Source organism: Nylanderia fulva, unplaced genomic scaffold, assembly GCF_048542155.1.
Source record: "Nylanderia fulva isolate GAGA-0341 unplaced genomic scaffold, ASM4854215v1 Scaffold27, whole genome shotgun sequence".
Taxonomy (NCBI): Eukaryota; Metazoa; Arthropoda; class Insecta; order Hymenoptera; family Formicidae; genus Nylanderia; species Nylanderia fulva.
In genome coordinates, this window is record NW_028190336.1 from 801,454 (window position 1) to 819,639 (window position 18,186).

Here is an 18,186-nt window from a genome sequence, read left to right on the forward strand (position 1 = left end):
GCTCTTTAATTTGATTTCACAGACTACGTTCGACATGGCTTATGAAGTTGGAGCTTCTCTAGACATAAGAAACATCCAACATCTGACTCCGTTGACTCTGTCAGCAAAGTTGGCTAGGGTAGAAATGTTCTTTCACATTCTGAACATCGAGAGAGAAATATATTGGCAGATCGGTAGCATAACTTGTGCAGCCTATCCTTTATCACAAATAGATACGATTGATGTTGATACGGGAACGATCAACAACAACTCTGCTTTAAATTTGGTTGTTTTTGGCGTAAGCGAATAAATTACATAATTTTTTTTTCTTTAAAATTCTCACATATGTATAATAATTTAATAATTATAGGATAAAGATGAACATTTAGAATTAATGGATGGCGTCCTAGTTGATCTTCTAAACGCCAAGTGGAACACTTTTGTTAAATTTCGGTATGTATATAAAAATATATAATCTTTTATTCTCATGTATAAAAAATATAATCGTCTCTCTATTTTATCTTTATAAAAAACTAAATATGCAGAAGGCTATTTTTCAATTTAATGTAAGATATAATATAGAAAATATTTAAAAAATTGAAATTTTTAGATTCTACCGTCAATTCATTCTCTTCTACTTCTACTTTGTGCTGTCGCTGATTAGTTTCACCCTTCGCCCTGGCCCGCAATCAGACGAAAACGCGAATGATACATTGACGAGCAACTTTAATATGACATCGATGGAATCCGCGATTCTCAAATCGCTCCAAAGTTCGGATCTGTCAGAATTGGTTACAAATAGTTTCACGGCGGCTTTTACTTCGAATCTCAAATCATCCTTAAACGTGACGCAAGAGTCATTGGAGAGGATCCAATTGCAGGTGACATCGAATATTACATCAGCTCTGAGAAGCATTTTACTTTTAACATTGAGCGACAATGAGGGCTTAAGTACTCCTGACGAGGCCACCATTCATACACCGTGGTATACCGACAGCTTTCAAAACGCGTCGGACTATTTCACGAATACATATAACAAAACTGCTACGATTGATGCTAATTCAACCGCCAAGACGATAATTGATGATGTCACTAAGCCAGAAAATTTTAACGATCTCGAAAAAAGGTACATTAAATATAATATATTATAAAGATCAGAACATATTATTAAAAAATAATACTATTTTATGTTTATATATTTTATATAATAATACTATTAATATCGAATTTAATAACATGTTATTATCAATATATTAATAATAAACAACAAAATTTTAAGCTTTATAATAAAAGTTAATATTGGCAAAATTTATAAATTTTTGGATATATGTATTTCTGACATAGAATATTTTTATGGGAAGCTTTTTTATTTTTCATGACAATATTATATGCTTGGACAGGTGGGACTATCTTATGGAGGAATGCAGGCTGATGCAGTTGACAACAATGAGCGCGAAGATTCGTTTGGCTGGGGAAGTTGTCATGTTTGTTGCAGCAGTGCTCTATATCTTGGCTGCGTTGCGAGAGGCGAGATTTTTAGGTCTTAACATGTTCTTTGAAAATCTCGTAAGAATCAATTAAGATGTACTCAACATGTTTCTTAATGTGCAAGAAAAAAGAGACGAGTTAACAAATAATTAATCAAAATAAAATTGCTAATTTTTTAACTTAGAATTAAGATGACCTCTTCACTATAATAATTGAATTCAATTCAATGATCTAACAAATCACGAAACTTAAATAATATTTTTAAACTATCTGATTGATATAATTACAAAACATTTCTAACATATATTAATGTAAACGCGATTTTTAGATGACGGCGCCGTCACGCGTCATGTTTCTGTTCTCATGCTGCATCTTACTGTCATTTCCGTTTCTGAGATTTTCCTGCTCGGATGAGGTCGAAGACAAGCTGGCAGTCGTGGTGATGCTTACCACGGGACCATATTTTTTATTCTTCTGCCGAGGCTTTAAGACAGTCGGCCCGTTTGTCGTCATGATTTACAGAATGATTATGGGCGATCTCATCAGATTCGTCTCTATCTACCTTGTCTTCGTAATGGGATTCTCCCAAGGTAATGAAATACTTAACGCGTTACAACAACAAAAAACATTCATACTAATTTAATATTCTTTGAATTTCACGTTTTACATACAGGGAGAATTTTCTCTTAGAATTTACCCTGAAAATCATGCGGTAAAGAATTTTATAAAAGTTTCTCTCATTAATATTTACCACAATAAAAATATTAATATCTACCACAATAAGATATAAAAATATGTTCGATTAATTTTACTATGTATACATATTAATATTTTTGTATTGTGGTAAATGTTAATCAGAGAAACTCATGAAATTCTTCCAATACCATATATTGTCCTACGATTACCATAATTTTCAGGATAAATTCTAAGAGAAATTTTTCTCTGTGCACTCCTTTATTTTTTATGAATGGAGCCTAGAATAGAACAGACGAACAACCTTGATGCTGATAATCACAATTGATGATCGCAGTTAAAGAGACGTAATGACACGTTATAATGGATAAATTCGCTCGATCCGGCGGTTCGATTCTGTTACGGTACTTTATTCTCTATTGATTTCCAATAATTATTAATTAGCCGCAGGAATAATAGCACCGCGACGCGCGTACGACATAATAAATGACCTAATCGATGATTTTACGACACACTGCAACGCGACAACATTGACACACATCGTCGCGTAGCCGAAGGTTTTCTTGTACAAAGGCGAAGAACGCCGCAGAAGGAGGCGACACAGAGGGAAGGTCAATGGTGAGAAATGGTGCGACACGTTGTTATGCCACCAGCAACGGAATACCGCATACTGTACTATTGTGTTTCATTTTTCATCATCGCGCTTAATAATGATGCAATGGTTTGCCGCTTGAATGGACCGTCTGTTCGCTCGTAGAAATATTTACTATCACAATAGAAAATCTTGATCGAGATGTCATCCGCGATTAATTAATTTAATATCCCAGACTCTATATAGATACTCTTGAAACGTCATTCAATATGTTTCTACGCAGCGTGAATTTGCATGTATTTTGGATAAATATTATACTAATATTATATATATAATTTATTTGCAGCGTATTATATCATATTTTTGTCGTTCGACAATCCGAACACTCCGGAAGGTGTTGACGATTCGATATCGAATCCAATGCCAACGCCGATGGAAAGCGTTATGGCGATGTTTCTGATGAGCATGACGAATTTTGGCGATTACTTTGGCGCGTTTGACAGAACCGAGCATGAATTCGAAGCCAAGGTGTATATATTTTCATTCACAATAATATTATTAAGTTTCTCAGAAATATAGAAAATATTTACAGTTACGATCACCACCATTGCCATTTTTATTCTATATATATTAATTAGGATAATAATAATTAATTATTGCATATTTCAACAACAATTAAATAATTCACTTAATTTTCTTATGTAATGGATGATTACTTGTGCATGTGTGCCAAGCAAAAGAACTGTCAAATTCGCATTCAGCGTCGATTGGATAATATTACAGCAATAGTTATTATTGTTGCAGCTGCTGTTTGTGTTATATATGGCGATCGTGGCAATCCTGCTCGTAAACATGTTAATTGCTATGATGGGCAACACTTACCAGAAGATCGCTGAAACCAGGAATGAGTGGCAACGACAAGTACGTCGTCAGTTAATTATGGTAGGAGGTCGCATTAACTTCCATTCACGTTAAATTTGCATCTTTTAGTGGGCGCGTATCGTCTTGGTCGTGGAGAGAGGTGTAAGTCCAGCTGAAAGATTAAAAAAATTGATGGATTATTCTCAGCCCATGTCAGATGGTCGTAAAGCATTGGTTCTTCGATTAAATCAATCTGTTAGTATATATAAAAATGTATAATTTTAATAATAAATTTTCTATATAACGATATTGATTTTAGGAAGAAGACAAGGAAGAAATGAAAGAGATACTTGAGATGAAAACAACCCACAATAAATTAATAAAGAAAAGACAAGACAGAATAGCAAAGGAGAAAGGCCTATCTGAAACGGAAGCTATTATTACTAGGAAATAAAATTAATTAAGAAGTATTTCATTTAGTCTTAATTAATTATTGCGTATTGTACTCTTATTACAAGTTAATTACTTAATTTAATTTTTGGCTATATCAGAGAATTGTACAATTGTTTTACGAATTATAAATAAATAAAAAAAATTGTTATAAAACATTGTAATAGTATACGAATAAATTTCTAATCAATAAAGTAATCGAGCTTATAGTAGCGTTTCTATGACAACAAAACAGTTATGCTATCATGTCAGATTATTTAATAGAGAATTGTTGAGAGAGACAAGAAAATGTGTGTATGTACAATGACAAATCATGAGTGCATTAAAGGCTCCTGTAGATTATAAACGTTTGGAAGAAGAACTTCACGCGGCTCTCGCAGAGGATGAATTGTATAAATTACAAAACGATGCTAAAATCCGAGCTGTTGAACAAGGAACACCGACATATGAGCATTTTAGACAGATGGTAATTCATTTTACTTATATGTATAATAAAAAATAATTTTCTCCAAATAATTTTTAAGAATTTATAAATATATCAATAAATTTTGATTTTATCATGATTGTGTAAGATTATACATAATTATTATTTTTTGAAATATAATATAATATAAATTTTTATTTTTTTACTAAAATTATAATTTTGTGAAAGGTGAATGGTGCTCACTTAAAATCTTTAGATCGTAATGATATGAAACCTAAGATTGGAGTGCAGTGGAATCCCATGATTAATACTACATCTTATGATTCGATTACATGTACTGCACAAAAATCGAAATGCGATATGGAGAATAATAAAAATATTATAAAAAAGTCTCCAGAAACGTACGAAGATTTTTTACAATCTTGGAGAGCAATTACAGACCACTCTGAAAAATTCGATTATATATGGAATCTAAAGTAAGAATCATGAAATGTAAAAATTAAAATATTACATACATTAATATATATAATATTATTACAGGAATAATTTACGAAATCATATTTTCCGAGTAGAGATACCTGTATCTTTTTTCGGTGACTTTATGAATGTATGTCTACAATATTTATCAGATATAAACGATGTAACATCGATTATAGAACTTTTCAGTATATTATGCACATGTAATAGATTCGATTTGACGATATGTTTCATGACAAAAAATGAGCGATCTATATGCGAACAAATTTTCCGACAATTACAACTCAAAGTAACATCGCAAGATAAAGCGTTGGAAAATACAATCGAATCATTAGCCATAAAATATGGGATTAATATTAATTAATGTAGTATAATAATGCTTTCTTGTTATAAATAAGATCAATATATGGACAGAAATATATAATAAATAAAATAAATAATTAAAGAATGAGATATACTTCTAATTATCAGATAATTAACCTGAAATATCAATTAAAGAAATAATCAAGAAGAATATTTATAATTAAAAATGACTTACTTGAAACACTATGCATGCAGTGCGTAATATATAATTGTAATTTGATCTTTAGAGATCATTCTAATCAGCGCGCCCAGAAAATCGAAGTCGAGTTTACTTAAACAGACGGCGCGCAGATGTAACAACCATCACGACAGCTCGATCAGCTGAGCGAGCAAGATGGCGACACGCGGCGCGTTGCCGCGTACGGCATCGAGAACGCGATTCTCGCACCTATACGATAACAATAAAACATACATTAACCTTTATTCTTATCGCTTACGTGTACAGAGAACGCGTTGAATGATTAGCATTTACGATCTCCCGCGTTTTTCGATCGCGCTCCACGGAATCGCCGTGACGCACATACAACTCGGCCGTACATGTGTGTGTGGGTGCGTGGTAAATAAGCGAACTCTCGACGACGACGTGCCGTCGTGACCTCGTCGCGCCAACTCAAAAACATTGCCGATAGTGCAGTCTCGATATCGCGACCACCGAGGATCTGGCTCAGCCGAAGCTTGCGAGAGTAATAAAAAGATATGTGCCGCGGACATCGTGTCGCGGCGAGGGTCGGTCGCGAGATCTCGCGACGCGCGAGACGTCGATTAATCCGCATCATCAGTTAACCGCGTGTCTCACCCTCTTGCGTGGTTGAGTGGAGAGAGAGCCGAGAGGTGATCTTCGATAAGGGGTAGATTGTGTTGGGTGTACGGGAAAAAAAAGAGACACAAAAACGGGCAACGCGAAAGTGCGCCGCCGCCTCGACACCGCCATGAGGCTGGAGGAGATGCCGTTGCGGCTGAGCTCCGACGAGCGGGACTTTGAAATGGACGATGACGAGACGGACTACCTGCTGCAGCCGTCCGAGGACAGCATCAGGCAGCTGACGTCGAGGCGACGGCGCATCAAGGATTGCTCCAAGTACCTGAGAAACTGCCTCTGCGGGTGAGTCCCTCATCTCCTCCGGCTTGTCTGCAGGGTGTTTCGAAACGCGTGACATCGCTGACACGTACCTGAAATATGAATTTCATAAATAATGATATATTTCTTCGCATTTTTTCTCTCATCTTATAAATTAGAAAAAAATATATCCCTGAAAATTTGGCCCATTTTATGTATAAATCTATTTTTTTTAATATAGTTTCAAACAAAATCTATAAATAATTTTTTTTACATTGCGTGATGTTTTGCGCAATGTTTTTTTTATTTATATCTACTATTTACTTATGTTATCTTAAAAATGGTTATTATTTATATTCCCAGATAGCCACAATAATTATTATGACATCAAAATGCATCATTTTGATGGCAAATGATGCGTTTTGACATCAAAATGATATCATAATAATTACTGTGGCTATCTGGGTTTATAATAATAAAGCACCCGAGATATTGCGTTATTATTTTTGTCATGTAAAATTTGAAATAGTTTAATAATAAAATTTTAATTTATTATTTATATTGATATCTAATGTTTAAAATAAAATATTTTTTACATTGTAAGAGAAATCATCAAAGAAGGACAATGATTAAAATTCGTAATAGAGTTCAGAGGAGTAGAATATTTACAAATATATAAAAATTATGTTGCCTTACTTAGGATTTGAAAATTTATAATGAGCTGATGCACACAAGATATTATGCAGTAAATAATTTAGTACAATCTATAATAAATTAATTTAATATAACAAAAAAATAGAACGCTTAAATTTTTATTGTTTTTACGCGAAGAATTGTATCTTTTTTATCATTTTTTTTTACAATTGAAGACTAAAAATATAACGTAATGATAAGATGTAAGAGAGAAAAAATAATGCACGAGACAGACGTAAAATATAAACTGCATAATATCGAAATGTGCAACTTATGTTTCTATCATTTATCGATTATGAACATATTTATAATTTATTTATATATACATATATATATATATATATATAATATAATATATTATTTATATTTATAATTTATTTTTAATTCAACAAAAACCGTATTCGCGTTATTCAATAAGATAAGAGAATATAAGATGAGATTGCGTTATTGCTAAAACAATTAATTCGAAAATTAATTAATAATTAATTGCATATAAAGAAACATGCGTCTATTGTCGCTATATGTACCATAAATAATTTGAGGAGCTGAATCTCGTACGATGCTAAATACGGTCGATGGAAAGCTACGCGTGCTCGAAATAGAGTATTCGACCCTCCCGTTTAACCTCCTATATCGTACTTACTCGAGTACGACATTTTACTTACGTAGGACTTCCGAGAAGAGGGATGAGACTTGATATTGCGAATATTAGCATCGCCGTATTTTCGTCAGCATTCATAAACGCATTTCGCGTATTAAATATTGCACTGGAAAGGAATAAAGAACATGTTTCAATATTAGTATAAAATTTATGATAAATTCTTTAATATCTCCCTCTCTCTCTCCCTCTCTCTCTCTCTCTCTCTCTTCTACTCTTTTGATTATATATATAGCCTTTTAATAAGACGAAAGTAAAATTATTAGATATCTCATCGTAAAGAGAAAGATTCGTTTTTTCAGACAAACCAAAATGTTTCTTCTCTGCCTCTTTAAAAAATGAAATATCGGAACAACTTTTGTGAAACATTTCTCCATCTCGGGCAATCGTTACCTGAATTCAGGTAGCAACATTTACACTTATTATTATCTCATTAAACTTAAAAATTATAACATAGCTACATGAATTACGTTCCTCGAAGTCAATTACTACTTGTACCTGCATACATACCTGAAGAGTTTCCCCGATGGTGTGCGAAAGAGAGTCGTTGATCGTTGCTAATATTTTTCAAACGGCTTCCGTATTTTATTCAAACGCAAGAGTCATAGATATATATAGCCAATAGAAAAAGAATTGACGTTTCAGGGGAGCCAATATTTTTTCGCGTCCCTGATTGGCCAATCCTGTTTTATCGACCGAGTGCGACCAATCACGAATCTGTCTGATTTGCACTGACATTCTCTCGTGACATGCGCATCTCGCAATCGCGTATTCCGCGCTCGTGTGATGTCATAATATTGTTGACTCCTGATAATAAAATTGATGAGAGTTATCGGACAGTGATTTTTGTGTACGAGGAGAAAAGCGTGCGAAGTCACATCGGAGCGTCTCTTATACCATCGTCTAATGAGGAAATCAATTTAAATGGAGACGCAGAGCAACGTTATAAGGATGTCCAAGGAGGACATCCCGCTGATATCCAAGCCACGGAATGACAGTTCTTGGTCGAGGTGACGCATTATATATCTTATCTCGACTGAAAATCGAGGCTTCGATTTTTATGACAGTTGTGTCATCCTTCGCGTATCTCTCCCGCGTATCCCCCGTCGTGGATTTTTCCTTTGCAGCAATAAATTTCTTTCAGTTAAATATGTGTCACGGTTCGAGTCACGCACGAATGCAGCTGGGTCCTCGGATCAATGCGTCAGAACAATATTATATATATATGTTTGTTTACGTTCATCAAATCGATTAATACGCATTCTTCTATGTTTCTGATTATTATAATTGCAAATTAAAATGAATAGATAAAAAAAAGATAAAATTAAAAAGATTAAAAAATAAATTATTTTTTTTAATTGGGATTGTTTCTTATGGTTACAGATGTTGTACTTGGATGTGGAGAAGATGTTGTAGAGAACGGGAATTAAGAGCCAGGGTTATCCACATTGGTCAACCTATGCATGAAAAGTTTCCCACTAATGTAATAAGAAATCAAAAATACAATGTTGTTACTTTTTTGCCTTTGGTATGTTTCTCTCGATAAAATCAATGATAGATAATTTGTAAATATAGGATAAAACAGTGCAGTGAATAACAATTATTTCTCTTTTACAGGTTCTCTTTCAGCAATTTAAATTCTTCTTGAATTTATACTTTCTACTTATGGCTATATCTCAATTCATACCAGACATAAGAATAGGATATTTGTATACATACTGGGGACCATTGTGCTTTGTTTTAACTGTAACAATTTTTCGTGAAGGTATTGATGATTTTAGAAGATATAAAAGAGACAAAGAAGTCAATGCGCAAAAGTATTATAGATTAGTAAAAGGTTTTGATACGCCAGAATTAGTACCAAGTTCCAAATTACGAGTAGGTGACTTGGTAAGTCATATCATATAATATTTCTCTTTAACAATCAAGCTTTATATTTTCTTATATAATATAAGTTATACATAAATGAACAATTGTGCTCTTGTTTTCTACTAGGTAATAGTGGAGAAGGGCCAGAGAGTACCAGCTGATTTGGTATTATTACGCACAACCGAAAAATCTGGCGCATGTTTTGTACGAACTGATCAGCTGGATGGAGAAACAGATTGGAAATTGAGATTAGCAGTGCCTGCAACGCAAAAACTTGAAAGCAATTCTCAGTTATTTGATATTAAAGCCAGTTTGTATGTTGAAAAACCTCAAAAGGATATACATAGCTTTATTGGAACTTTTTCAAGAGTGAGAATTTAATTCCCTTGCATATTTTATTTTGAAATCTTTCAATGTTCTCGTTATTTAATTATTTATTATATTTTTAGTACGATGGATACAGCAGTGAAGAAAGCTTGGGTGTGGACAACACATTGTGGGCTAATACAGCTGTGGCATCAGGCTCTGCTCTTGGAATTGTTGTTTATACCGGTCAGGAAACGCGATCTCTGATGAACCATTCAGAAATCAGATCAAAAGTTGGTTTACTTGATCAAGAAATCAATCAATTGACAAAGGTAATACGATGTAGAAATTGTACATCAAGATGTAATACATCTAATTTATAAGAATGTTTATATATCTGTTATATTTTTCCAGGTATTATTCTGCGCGGTAATAGGACTTGCACTTGTAATGATGTGTTTGAAAGGATTCAATGGACCATGGTATCGTTACATGTTCCGTTTTGTCCTGCTATTTTCGTACATTATACCGATCAGCTTGAGAGTAAATCTGGATATGGGGAAGGCGTTTTACGCGTGGTGTATACAAAGAGATAAGGATATCGCCGGTACAGTGGTGAGAACAACCACTATTCCGGAAGAACTCGGACGCATATCTTATTTGCTGAGCGATAAAACCGGCACGTTGACGCAGAATAAAATGGTGTTCAAAAAGTTGCATTTAGGCACCATATCTTACAGCCAGGAAACGTTTGATGAAGTGACATCGGTATTGAAGACTTATTATCCGATTGATATGGAAAATTCCCCGGTAAAGCAGGCGTTATCTCTGCATAGTGGAAAAGTGCGAAGGTCCGAGAATACCCGGATCTACGATGCCGTGCATGCTTTAGCGCTGTGCCACAACGTAACTCCAGTATATGACGAGGTAAATAAATCCTCGAATCTGGATTCAGTGAGCGTGCAGACGGTAGAAACTGGAGATACAGGTTCCATTCAAAGGTATTGTTCTCTTGTTAACAAATTACAAAAGCTGGAATATCCTTGACTAATAATGAAATTTTAATGTTTCAGTCAAACAGAAGCTGATCAGCATTACTATCTGCCTGAACAGAAACGTAATTATCAAGCTTCCAGTCCAGACGAAGTGGCTCTGGTGAAATGGACAGAAGAGATAGGATTGGCCCTGGTTAAACGAGATTTAAATACAATGCAGTTGAAGACTTTGAATGGTCAAGTATTGAATTATACCATACTGCAAATATTCCCTTTTACATCAGAAACCAAGAGAATGGGAATAATCGTCAAAGAAGAATCCAGCTCCGAGATCGTATTTTACTTGAAAGGTGCTGATGTCGTGATGTCTGGTATTGTACAATATAATGATTGGCTAGAAGAAGTATGCGAAAACATGGCACGCGAAGGCCTCAGAACATTGGTTGTGGCCAAAAAAAATTTGACTGAAGATCAATATCTTGATTTCGAAGCAAGGTAACACATATTATTAGAAGTATTATAGTTTTACTTTTGAAATGATAAATATATATATAAATGATAATTATTGGCATTAAATTGTATAGGTATAATGCAGCGAGAATGAGCGTCAGTGATCGTGTATCGAGAGTTGTCGCCGTGGTAGAGAGTCTTGAGAGGGAAATGGAACTGTTATGCGTAACTGGTGTCGAGGACAGACTGCAGGATAGAGTCAGGCCTACATTGGAACTCTTGAGGAATGCTGGAATCAAGATATGGATGTTGACCGGCGACAAATTGGAGACTGCGACGTGTATAGCAAAATCATCGTGTTTAGTCTCGCGTACTCAAGGACTGCACGTTTTCAAATCTGTCGTGACGCGCACTGATGCCCATTTGGAGCTGAATACATTTCGCAAGAAACAAGATTGTGCCTTAGTTATCAGCGGCGATTCCCTGGAAGTGTGCTTACAATATTACGAGCAAGAATTTCTCGAACTTGCTTGCGGCTCACCCGCTGTCGTTTGCTGCCGATGTTCTCCCACGCAGAAAGCCGAAGTTGTCAGTCTCATACAAAGACACACCGGCAAGAGAACTGCAGCCGTCGGTGATGGTGGTAATGATGTTTCCATGATACAAGCTGCAGATGCTGGTATGTGTTTGTAATTTTGTTATTAAATTCTCTAATTTAATTATATATATTACATCTTCATTATATTATTATATATATTATTATTGTATATATTTGTCTATAGGAATTGGTCTCGAAGGTCTTGAGGGAAGACAAGCATCGCTAGCTGCAGATTTTTCAATTTCTCAATTTAATCACCTTGCTAATTTACTATTAGTCCATGGTAGAAGAAGTTATAAACGATCGGCTGCATTAAGTCAGTTTGTCATACATCGTGGTTTGATCATTTCAACTATGCAGGCTGTATTCTCGGCAGTTTTTTATTTGTCTTCGGTTGCCTTATATCAAGGTTTTCTTATGGTAGGGTAAGTAATCAATATCACATGCTAAAAATTAAATTTAAAGCTTATGTTCTCCTATATATAATTGTAATTCTTTCATACATAACACAGTTTAGCTACTATTTTAATGTACAGGGTATTTCTATGTTTAATGAAAGTAATAATTATTGTGTGATGTTAAGTTTACAAGATATAAAACTGTTTCCATTATAATGGGACATTCTGTATATCAAAGTTATATAAACTGTTGTCAAATTTATAAATTTTTTTTTTTTATAGATATGCTACAATATATACAATGTTTCCCGTCTTTTCATTGGTATTAGACAAGGATGTATCGGGAAAAATGGCGCTTACCTATCCAGAACTTTATAAAGAACTTAGTAAAGGCCGTTCATTGTCATATAAAACATTTTTTATGTGGGTTTTGATAAGTATATATCAAGGTATGCAATTTTAAATCATAACATGTAATATATAAAATGTAATATATAAAAAAATGAAGTATATTTTTTATTTTATTTTAGGAGGAGTAATTATGTATGGTGCACTTATAATGTTCGAGGACGAATTCATACATATAGTAGCCATTAGTTTTTCAGCGCTAGTTTTGACAGAGTTAATAATGGTTGCTTTGACCATTAGAACTTGGCATCATATAATGATACTTGCAGAAATCTTCTCTCTAGCGCTTTATTTGCTGTCTTTGGTCGTCCTCAAAGATTACTTTGGTAAGTTTGCAACATTTGATAACAAAAAGATAATTATATATTAACAAAACGATAAATTTAAATTTATCTCATTAACTTTGACTTTTTTGTTATTTGATATAGATGCTGAATTTATTAAGACAACAGACTTCTTATGGAAAGTATTGGTGATAACATTAGTTTCTTGCATGCCACTGTATATCTTAAAATTTTTGAGGAAAAAGTTTTCACCTCCTAGTTATACTAAATTATCTTAAAATTTATGCGAAATTTGATTAATCTATATATGAACGATAAGGGTGGAAATCAACTTGATATATATTATTAACATTAGAGAAAGAACATATACAAATCTTTTTTTGTTCTAATGCCCCAATATAATCCAATCCAATTAATATAATAATATTGCTTAAGTTAATTTTTAATGAAATAAGAAAAGTATGTGCACACAATTTTATATCAATGAACTATTTTTGTAACTGAACAATTTTTGTGACATTGGTCTTAATAAGAACTAATGTAACAAAAGATTGCTTATACTGCAAAATAAAATTAAAATTTTCTTGTATTATATTGCACAAACTTTTAAAAAAAAAGTGAGGATTGGATTAAAGTTGTTATAAATTGAACTGACAATTTCATGATGTTACGCGTTAATGTTAATTCTTCCTGCAAGCTTATCTTATCTATATTATGCGTCTTGGCTTAAATACATGACTTTTTTTATATAAATTCTTTTTATATTTCTCTTTTGTTCATATTATTTATATTTATATTTCTGAATGTATTGCCAAATTCGCATTCTTCCATTTCAGTACATTTATATATTTATATATATACACATACGATGCGGCATTTATATATTTTGATCTTTATTGCTTATTCATAAAAAATATAAATTGAATGTGTTTTAATTGAGCACAATAGAATTTTTCATATATTAAAATTTTAAAGTATCTGCATAGATCAAGCAGTCTTGATCAGTATAATAAGAAATAAATGCATTTTACTTGAAAAAATGATTAGAGAGTTAATATAATTAAATGATAGAACTTGAGTAATCAGAAATAAAACTGTGATTTTTGCAAATATAAGTCTAAACAGCATTTTTTGCACTAACATTGTTATATAAAGAACTTATAAGATTCTATTTTCAAGGGATTTATTGTTTTTCCTAAGAAATTTTATTTCTTTCTATAAAGAGCACATATCTTTTGTTATTATTTATGTTCACAGTCATGTATATTGCGCATAAATAATCATATCGGATTACGTAATATGTTTTATATTCATGTATATACTGCAAGCATGTAGAACATACCTGTAATCGTTGTTATCACTAATGTGGATGAAGCGTACCACAAATAATATTATAGCTGTTTCTAGAAGACTATTATTTACTATGTAATAATACGTTTACGATTAATTTATTCGCAAATAAAGTAATATATTCCTTAACCTGACCTGCGATATTCGTATAATTCATGTCCACATTTTATCAATAATAACTTTCAAAGTAAATAACACATTCATTCAGAGTTCTGAATATAAATAGGATTTTATTAGAAAAACATATTTTTAATTTTATCTAATAATTACATTAAGTTTAGCAGCTGCTGTTTTTCCTATCTTACTATGAATGGTGTTGACTTCTTTCTGAGTTAAAGTACGTTCCATGTGTCTGTATACTATACTGTAACAATGGGATGTTTTCTTAATCTTTGGATGTATGAATTCATCTTTGAACAAAATTTGTTCAATTGTATCGCCAGCTATTTCTCTAACTACATCGTAGAAATCTTGGGAGGAGTAACTTCCGTCTTCCGGCAACCAGAAACTTATGTCATTTGCACACGAAGGATATATGCTGATAGGCTACAAAAAGTTACATATTCATTAATACATATTACTGAAAGTATGTAGATATAAAACACTTCACAATATTCCAGATATTCTTTCAATATTTATCTTACCTTGTATTGTATATATGCATTAGGATCATCTATTTTAAATTGATTCAAGAAACCCACATCATTACTCCAAAATAATCTTATATCTGGAATATTATATAAGCACATGGCCAAACGTTCCAAACCAAGACCAAATGCCCATCCGACTCGATCTACTGCACCGGATTTCTGAAGAATCTCTTGACGCATAATGCCACAGCCTAGTATCTCAAGCCATTTGTCATTATACAATACTTCCAATTCCCATGATGGATGGGTGAATGGGAAGTACTGATCAACCCATCGGCATTGTATGTCTATTGAACAAAAAAATTTTTAAATCTCAATTTCAAACCTTATTTTTATTATAATGGCAAAAAAATTAATTTGTAATTTGAAAATTAAATATGTGTGCTCTTATGTACTGTTCAGAAATATTAAATAAACATAATACCTTTTCCAAAAATAACTTGTGCCAAGTTAACTAAAGTATTTTTTAGTTCTTGCTCCATTATTTTTACTACTTCTAAGGTATGACAACCCTGCTTCTCAGGGCTTTCTATTCCTCTATGCTCAAACAGTTTCAGACTCTCAGAATCATTCACATTGCCAAATATTTCGTCCAATGTACGCAATCTGACTGCATCGACCTGATGAAAAACAGGATAATGCGAGCTATCAATTTCGTCACGTCGATATACATCTCCGATGACGAGAAAATTATTCAATCCCATCAAAATTAACTCTGCTTGATGTGCAGTCATGTGTGCCCTCATCAATGTATCTTGATTTATGTAGTAACAATCAGTTTTCTTTCTACTTGGATGATCTTTCGGTACGAGAAGAGAATCGAAATTTTGTGCAACTGTCACTATAGGACATATATTGTCATAGATGCTAAAGGACGGTGTTCCGCTTTTACTGCGAAACTGTTCATAAAAATAGTTTACAATGCGCTGACGTAAGAGTGACAGTGGATGATATTGTTTAACGTGCAAGTTTCTTCCTAATTTAGTGATAATGTTTGGAGTAATATTTGTCCAATTATCTGTTGCATATTTTTGACCCAAAAGTACCAGTTCATTAACATTTTTATCAACATTAGCAACAGTAGATGTTCTCCTACAGATCGCATTAATATTGTTTACCAGTACTTTCTTGCAAAAGTGACAGCTATTAGTATACCTGTAAAGACAAATATTTTAAATATTAGTTAAAAAATAAAATATTCAATAAAATGCTTAGGCATTACGTACCACATTATTGTATTCATTAATTTCTTATTTTTGTCAGAAAATATCTATGTACATGTATCAATTCACATTGGTATCTTGAAATTGTTACATCATATTGCATATATCACGTATACTGTAAAAAATAGATTTCAATTAGATTTTTTATACTCCAATATATTTACACCGTATAAACAAATCAATTTAAGATGCAACTAGAAATTAAACTGCTATTATGTCATAAAAAATACATAGAGGTTATACGAGGATAAATGCCGGACATTTAACATTATATAAAGCATAATAATACAGATAAATTATAATTAATCGATCATTTCATTTCATTGCATGTGCTGATATATTTTGAATAATATTTTATTTTTTATTAATAATATTGATAAAAGGAATTACGACTCGTGTACAGTTGCCATTCATATATCGAAATTAAACTACATATCGATATCTCGATATCTCGATCTCGATGTAACCACGTGTTTATAGACAGAGTTGCTCATCCCGGTTGTGAAACTCTGAACTCTGAAGAGATCACTCAAAGTAAAAAAAGTGCTAACAAAGTAATATTACGCAATGCACGCATGCAATATAAATTGCATTTATTTGTGCTATCTATGACATTACATACATGTTGCACTAACTTTTGTCCGAAGATTGGATCAAATCGGAAATAACGGTGGTATTCCAGGCTATAGCCTCAGCAAATTTATCTGGTTTGCCGGATAGTTTACAAAATAGATCTCATTTTTTATTTAAACAATGGCTCCTAGTCGAAGCGCAATTTTATATCTTTATCGAAATTTAATTGGAGAAAGCAAAAAATGGGACTCGTACAATTACAGGTAATATATAGTTAATACAAGTATTTTATCATTACTCGATAATCCTTATGTTAAATTCTTCTAAAGGATGTGGTTTTTTGACATTTTTAAAAATATTTGTGAAAAAATTCAATTCTGTTTCAAGAATTTCTATGAAAATATATTATTGCAACTGTGCACATTTTAGGTTAGAAATATAGAAAGAATAATGATTTTTTCACATAATGACAATTTGAATCTTGTAGAAAACATTTATCATGTACATTTATATGGTGTAACATTAGACAATAATTATATAAATATACATATTTATATATATAAATTATTTTTTACTTTTCAGAATGTATGCTCTGCGAAAGATACGAGATGAATTCAAAGAAAACAAAACGTTAACTGATCAAGAAAAGATTAAACAATGTTATGAAAAAGGACAAGAGGCACTGGCAGCAATCAGGAGACAAGTCATACTAGGCCATCTTTACAATACTAGGCCATTAGTGATTGAAACTAAAAGCAAGTTACATGATGCAACTTAGAATATACAATAGTTTTAGACTAAATATTTAAAGTTGTAATATTGATATGTATTGATATGCATCTTGAAATTTGTAAAGATGAAATTTCTTAAATCACTTAAAATTTTCAAATTTGAAATATCAAGTGTAGCATATCTTCAATTCAATCTCATCATGAACACTGTGTTGTGTTTTAAAAGTATTATAAAACATTCGTGATTCAAGAAATGTAATGATACTTAGTTGTTTAATTATGAAGAAAAACTTTGTGACTGCTTGTTCATTTCTTCATAAAATAAATTTTTATAATTCATCGTTATGTAAAGACACTTCATCCTTTATAACTTATGCTAAAATGTTTTCATATTTATATATGTATGTAAAATTATATATATTGTAAATGTTCAAATTTAAAAAAAATTAAATTTGTTAATATTCTAATACAAAATGTGTGGATCTGTAGGTATAACACAAGATTGATAGTTTTACAATTGCATATTACAAATAATTTAAACAGGATTATTTTACAATTTATTTCTGTGATAGAATTACTGAAAGATATATGTACATATTATATACATATATAAAAT

General features: G+C 32.3%; 6 protein-coding genes across 8 annotated transcripts in view; 4 read left to right on the forward strand and 2 right to left on the reverse strand.

Annotated features, from left to right (window-relative positions):
- Positions 1 to 4,180, forward strand: part of nan (transient receptor potential cation channel subfamily V member nanchung) — a 10,613-nt gene extending 6,433 nt beyond the window's left edge. Inside the window, exons 7-15 of the mRNA XM_085483821.1 lie at positions 23 to 277; positions 350 to 432; positions 590 to 1,105; positions 1,380 to 1,545; positions 1,796 to 2,057; positions 3,099 to 3,280; positions 3,557 to 3,673; positions 3,743 to 3,868; positions 3,933 to 4,180. Coding sequence (XP_085339947.1) covers positions 23 to 277; positions 350 to 432; positions 590 to 1,105; positions 1,380 to 1,545; positions 1,796 to 2,057; positions 3,099 to 3,280; positions 3,557 to 3,673; positions 3,743 to 3,868; positions 3,933 to 4,067 — 1,842 coding nt within the window. The 3' untranslated portion in view covers positions 4,068 to 4,180. The remainder of the gene's footprint in view (positions 1 to 22; positions 278 to 349; positions 433 to 589; positions 1,106 to 1,379; positions 1,546 to 1,795; positions 2,058 to 3,098; positions 3,281 to 3,556; positions 3,674 to 3,742; positions 3,869 to 3,932) is intronic.
- Positions 1 to 8,297, reverse strand: part of LOC146722804 (uncharacterized) — a 13,814-nt gene extending 5,517 nt beyond the window's left edge. Inside the window, exons 1-4 of the mRNA XM_085483819.1 lie at positions 8,246 to 8,297; positions 7,743 to 7,844; positions 6,410 to 6,497; positions 3,635 to 3,785 (exon numbers count right to left, since the gene is read on the reverse strand). The gene's annotated coding sequence lies outside the window, so the exon portion shown is untranslated. The remainder of the gene's footprint in view (positions 1 to 3,634; positions 3,786 to 6,409; positions 6,498 to 7,742; positions 7,845 to 8,245) is intronic.
- On the forward strand, positions 4,340 to 5,364 carry LOC114931498 (dynein axonemal assembly factor 19). Its single transcript, XM_029303575.2, has 3 exons — positions 4,340 to 4,529; positions 4,716 to 4,963; positions 5,028 to 5,364. Exons 1-3 carry the CDS (start codon positions 4,377 to 4,379, stop codon positions 5,326 to 5,328), a joined length of 702 nt encoding a protein of 233 aa, XP_029159408.1. The 5' UTR covers positions 4,340 to 4,376; the 3' UTR covers positions 5,329 to 5,364.
- On the forward strand, positions 5,649 to 14,522 carry LOC114931487 (putative phospholipid-transporting ATPase IIB). Of its 3 annotated transcripts, none has more exons than XM_029303547.2 (12): positions 5,649 to 6,429; positions 9,119 to 9,263; positions 9,353 to 9,625; positions 9,731 to 9,973; positions 10,054 to 10,242; positions 10,325 to 10,911; positions 10,984 to 11,400; positions 11,490 to 12,034; positions 12,138 to 12,378; positions 12,634 to 12,800; positions 12,882 to 13,085; positions 13,188 to 14,522. In XM_029303547.2, exons 1-12 carry the CDS (start codon positions 6,257 to 6,259, stop codon positions 13,319 to 13,321), a joined length of 3,318 nt encoding a protein of 1,105 aa, XP_029159380.2. In that variant the 5' UTR covers positions 5,649 to 6,256; the 3' UTR covers positions 13,322 to 14,522. The 3 variants fall into 3 exon arrangements, with proteins under 3 accessions (XP_029159380.2, XP_085339938.1, XP_085339937.1); XM_085483812.1 differs by lacking the exon at positions 5,649 to 6,429 and adding an exon at positions 8,495 to 8,745; XM_085483811.1 differs by lacking the exon at positions 5,649 to 6,429 and adding an exon at positions 8,867 to 8,938.
- Positions 14,523 to 14,596: 74 nt separating this feature from the next.
- Positions 14,597 to 16,733, reverse strand: PheRS-m (Phenylalanyl-tRNA synthetase, mitochondrial). The gene is made up of 5 exons (XM_029303563.1): positions 16,657 to 16,733; positions 16,270 to 16,381; positions 15,468 to 16,198; positions 15,038 to 15,330; positions 14,597 to 14,939 (listed from the first exon to the last, which is right to left on the reverse strand). The coding sequence occupies exons 2-5, from the start codon at positions 16,284 to 16,286 to the stop codon at positions 14,649 to 14,651; spliced, it is 1,332 nt and encodes a 443-aa protein (XP_029159396.1). The 5' UTR covers positions 16,287 to 16,381; positions 16,657 to 16,733; the 3' UTR covers positions 14,597 to 14,648.
- Position 16,734: 1 nt separating this feature from the next.
- bcn92 (LYR motif-containing protein bcn92) lies at positions 16,735 to 17,915 on the forward strand. Its single transcript, XM_029303574.2, has 2 exons — positions 16,735 to 17,102; positions 17,422 to 17,915. The coding sequence occupies exons 1-2, from the start codon at positions 17,020 to 17,022 to the stop codon at positions 17,615 to 17,617; spliced, it is 279 nt and encodes a 92-aa protein (XP_029159407.1). The 5' UTR covers positions 16,735 to 17,019; the 3' UTR covers positions 17,618 to 17,915.
- The last annotated feature ends 271 nt before the right edge of the window (positions 17,916 to 18,186 follow it).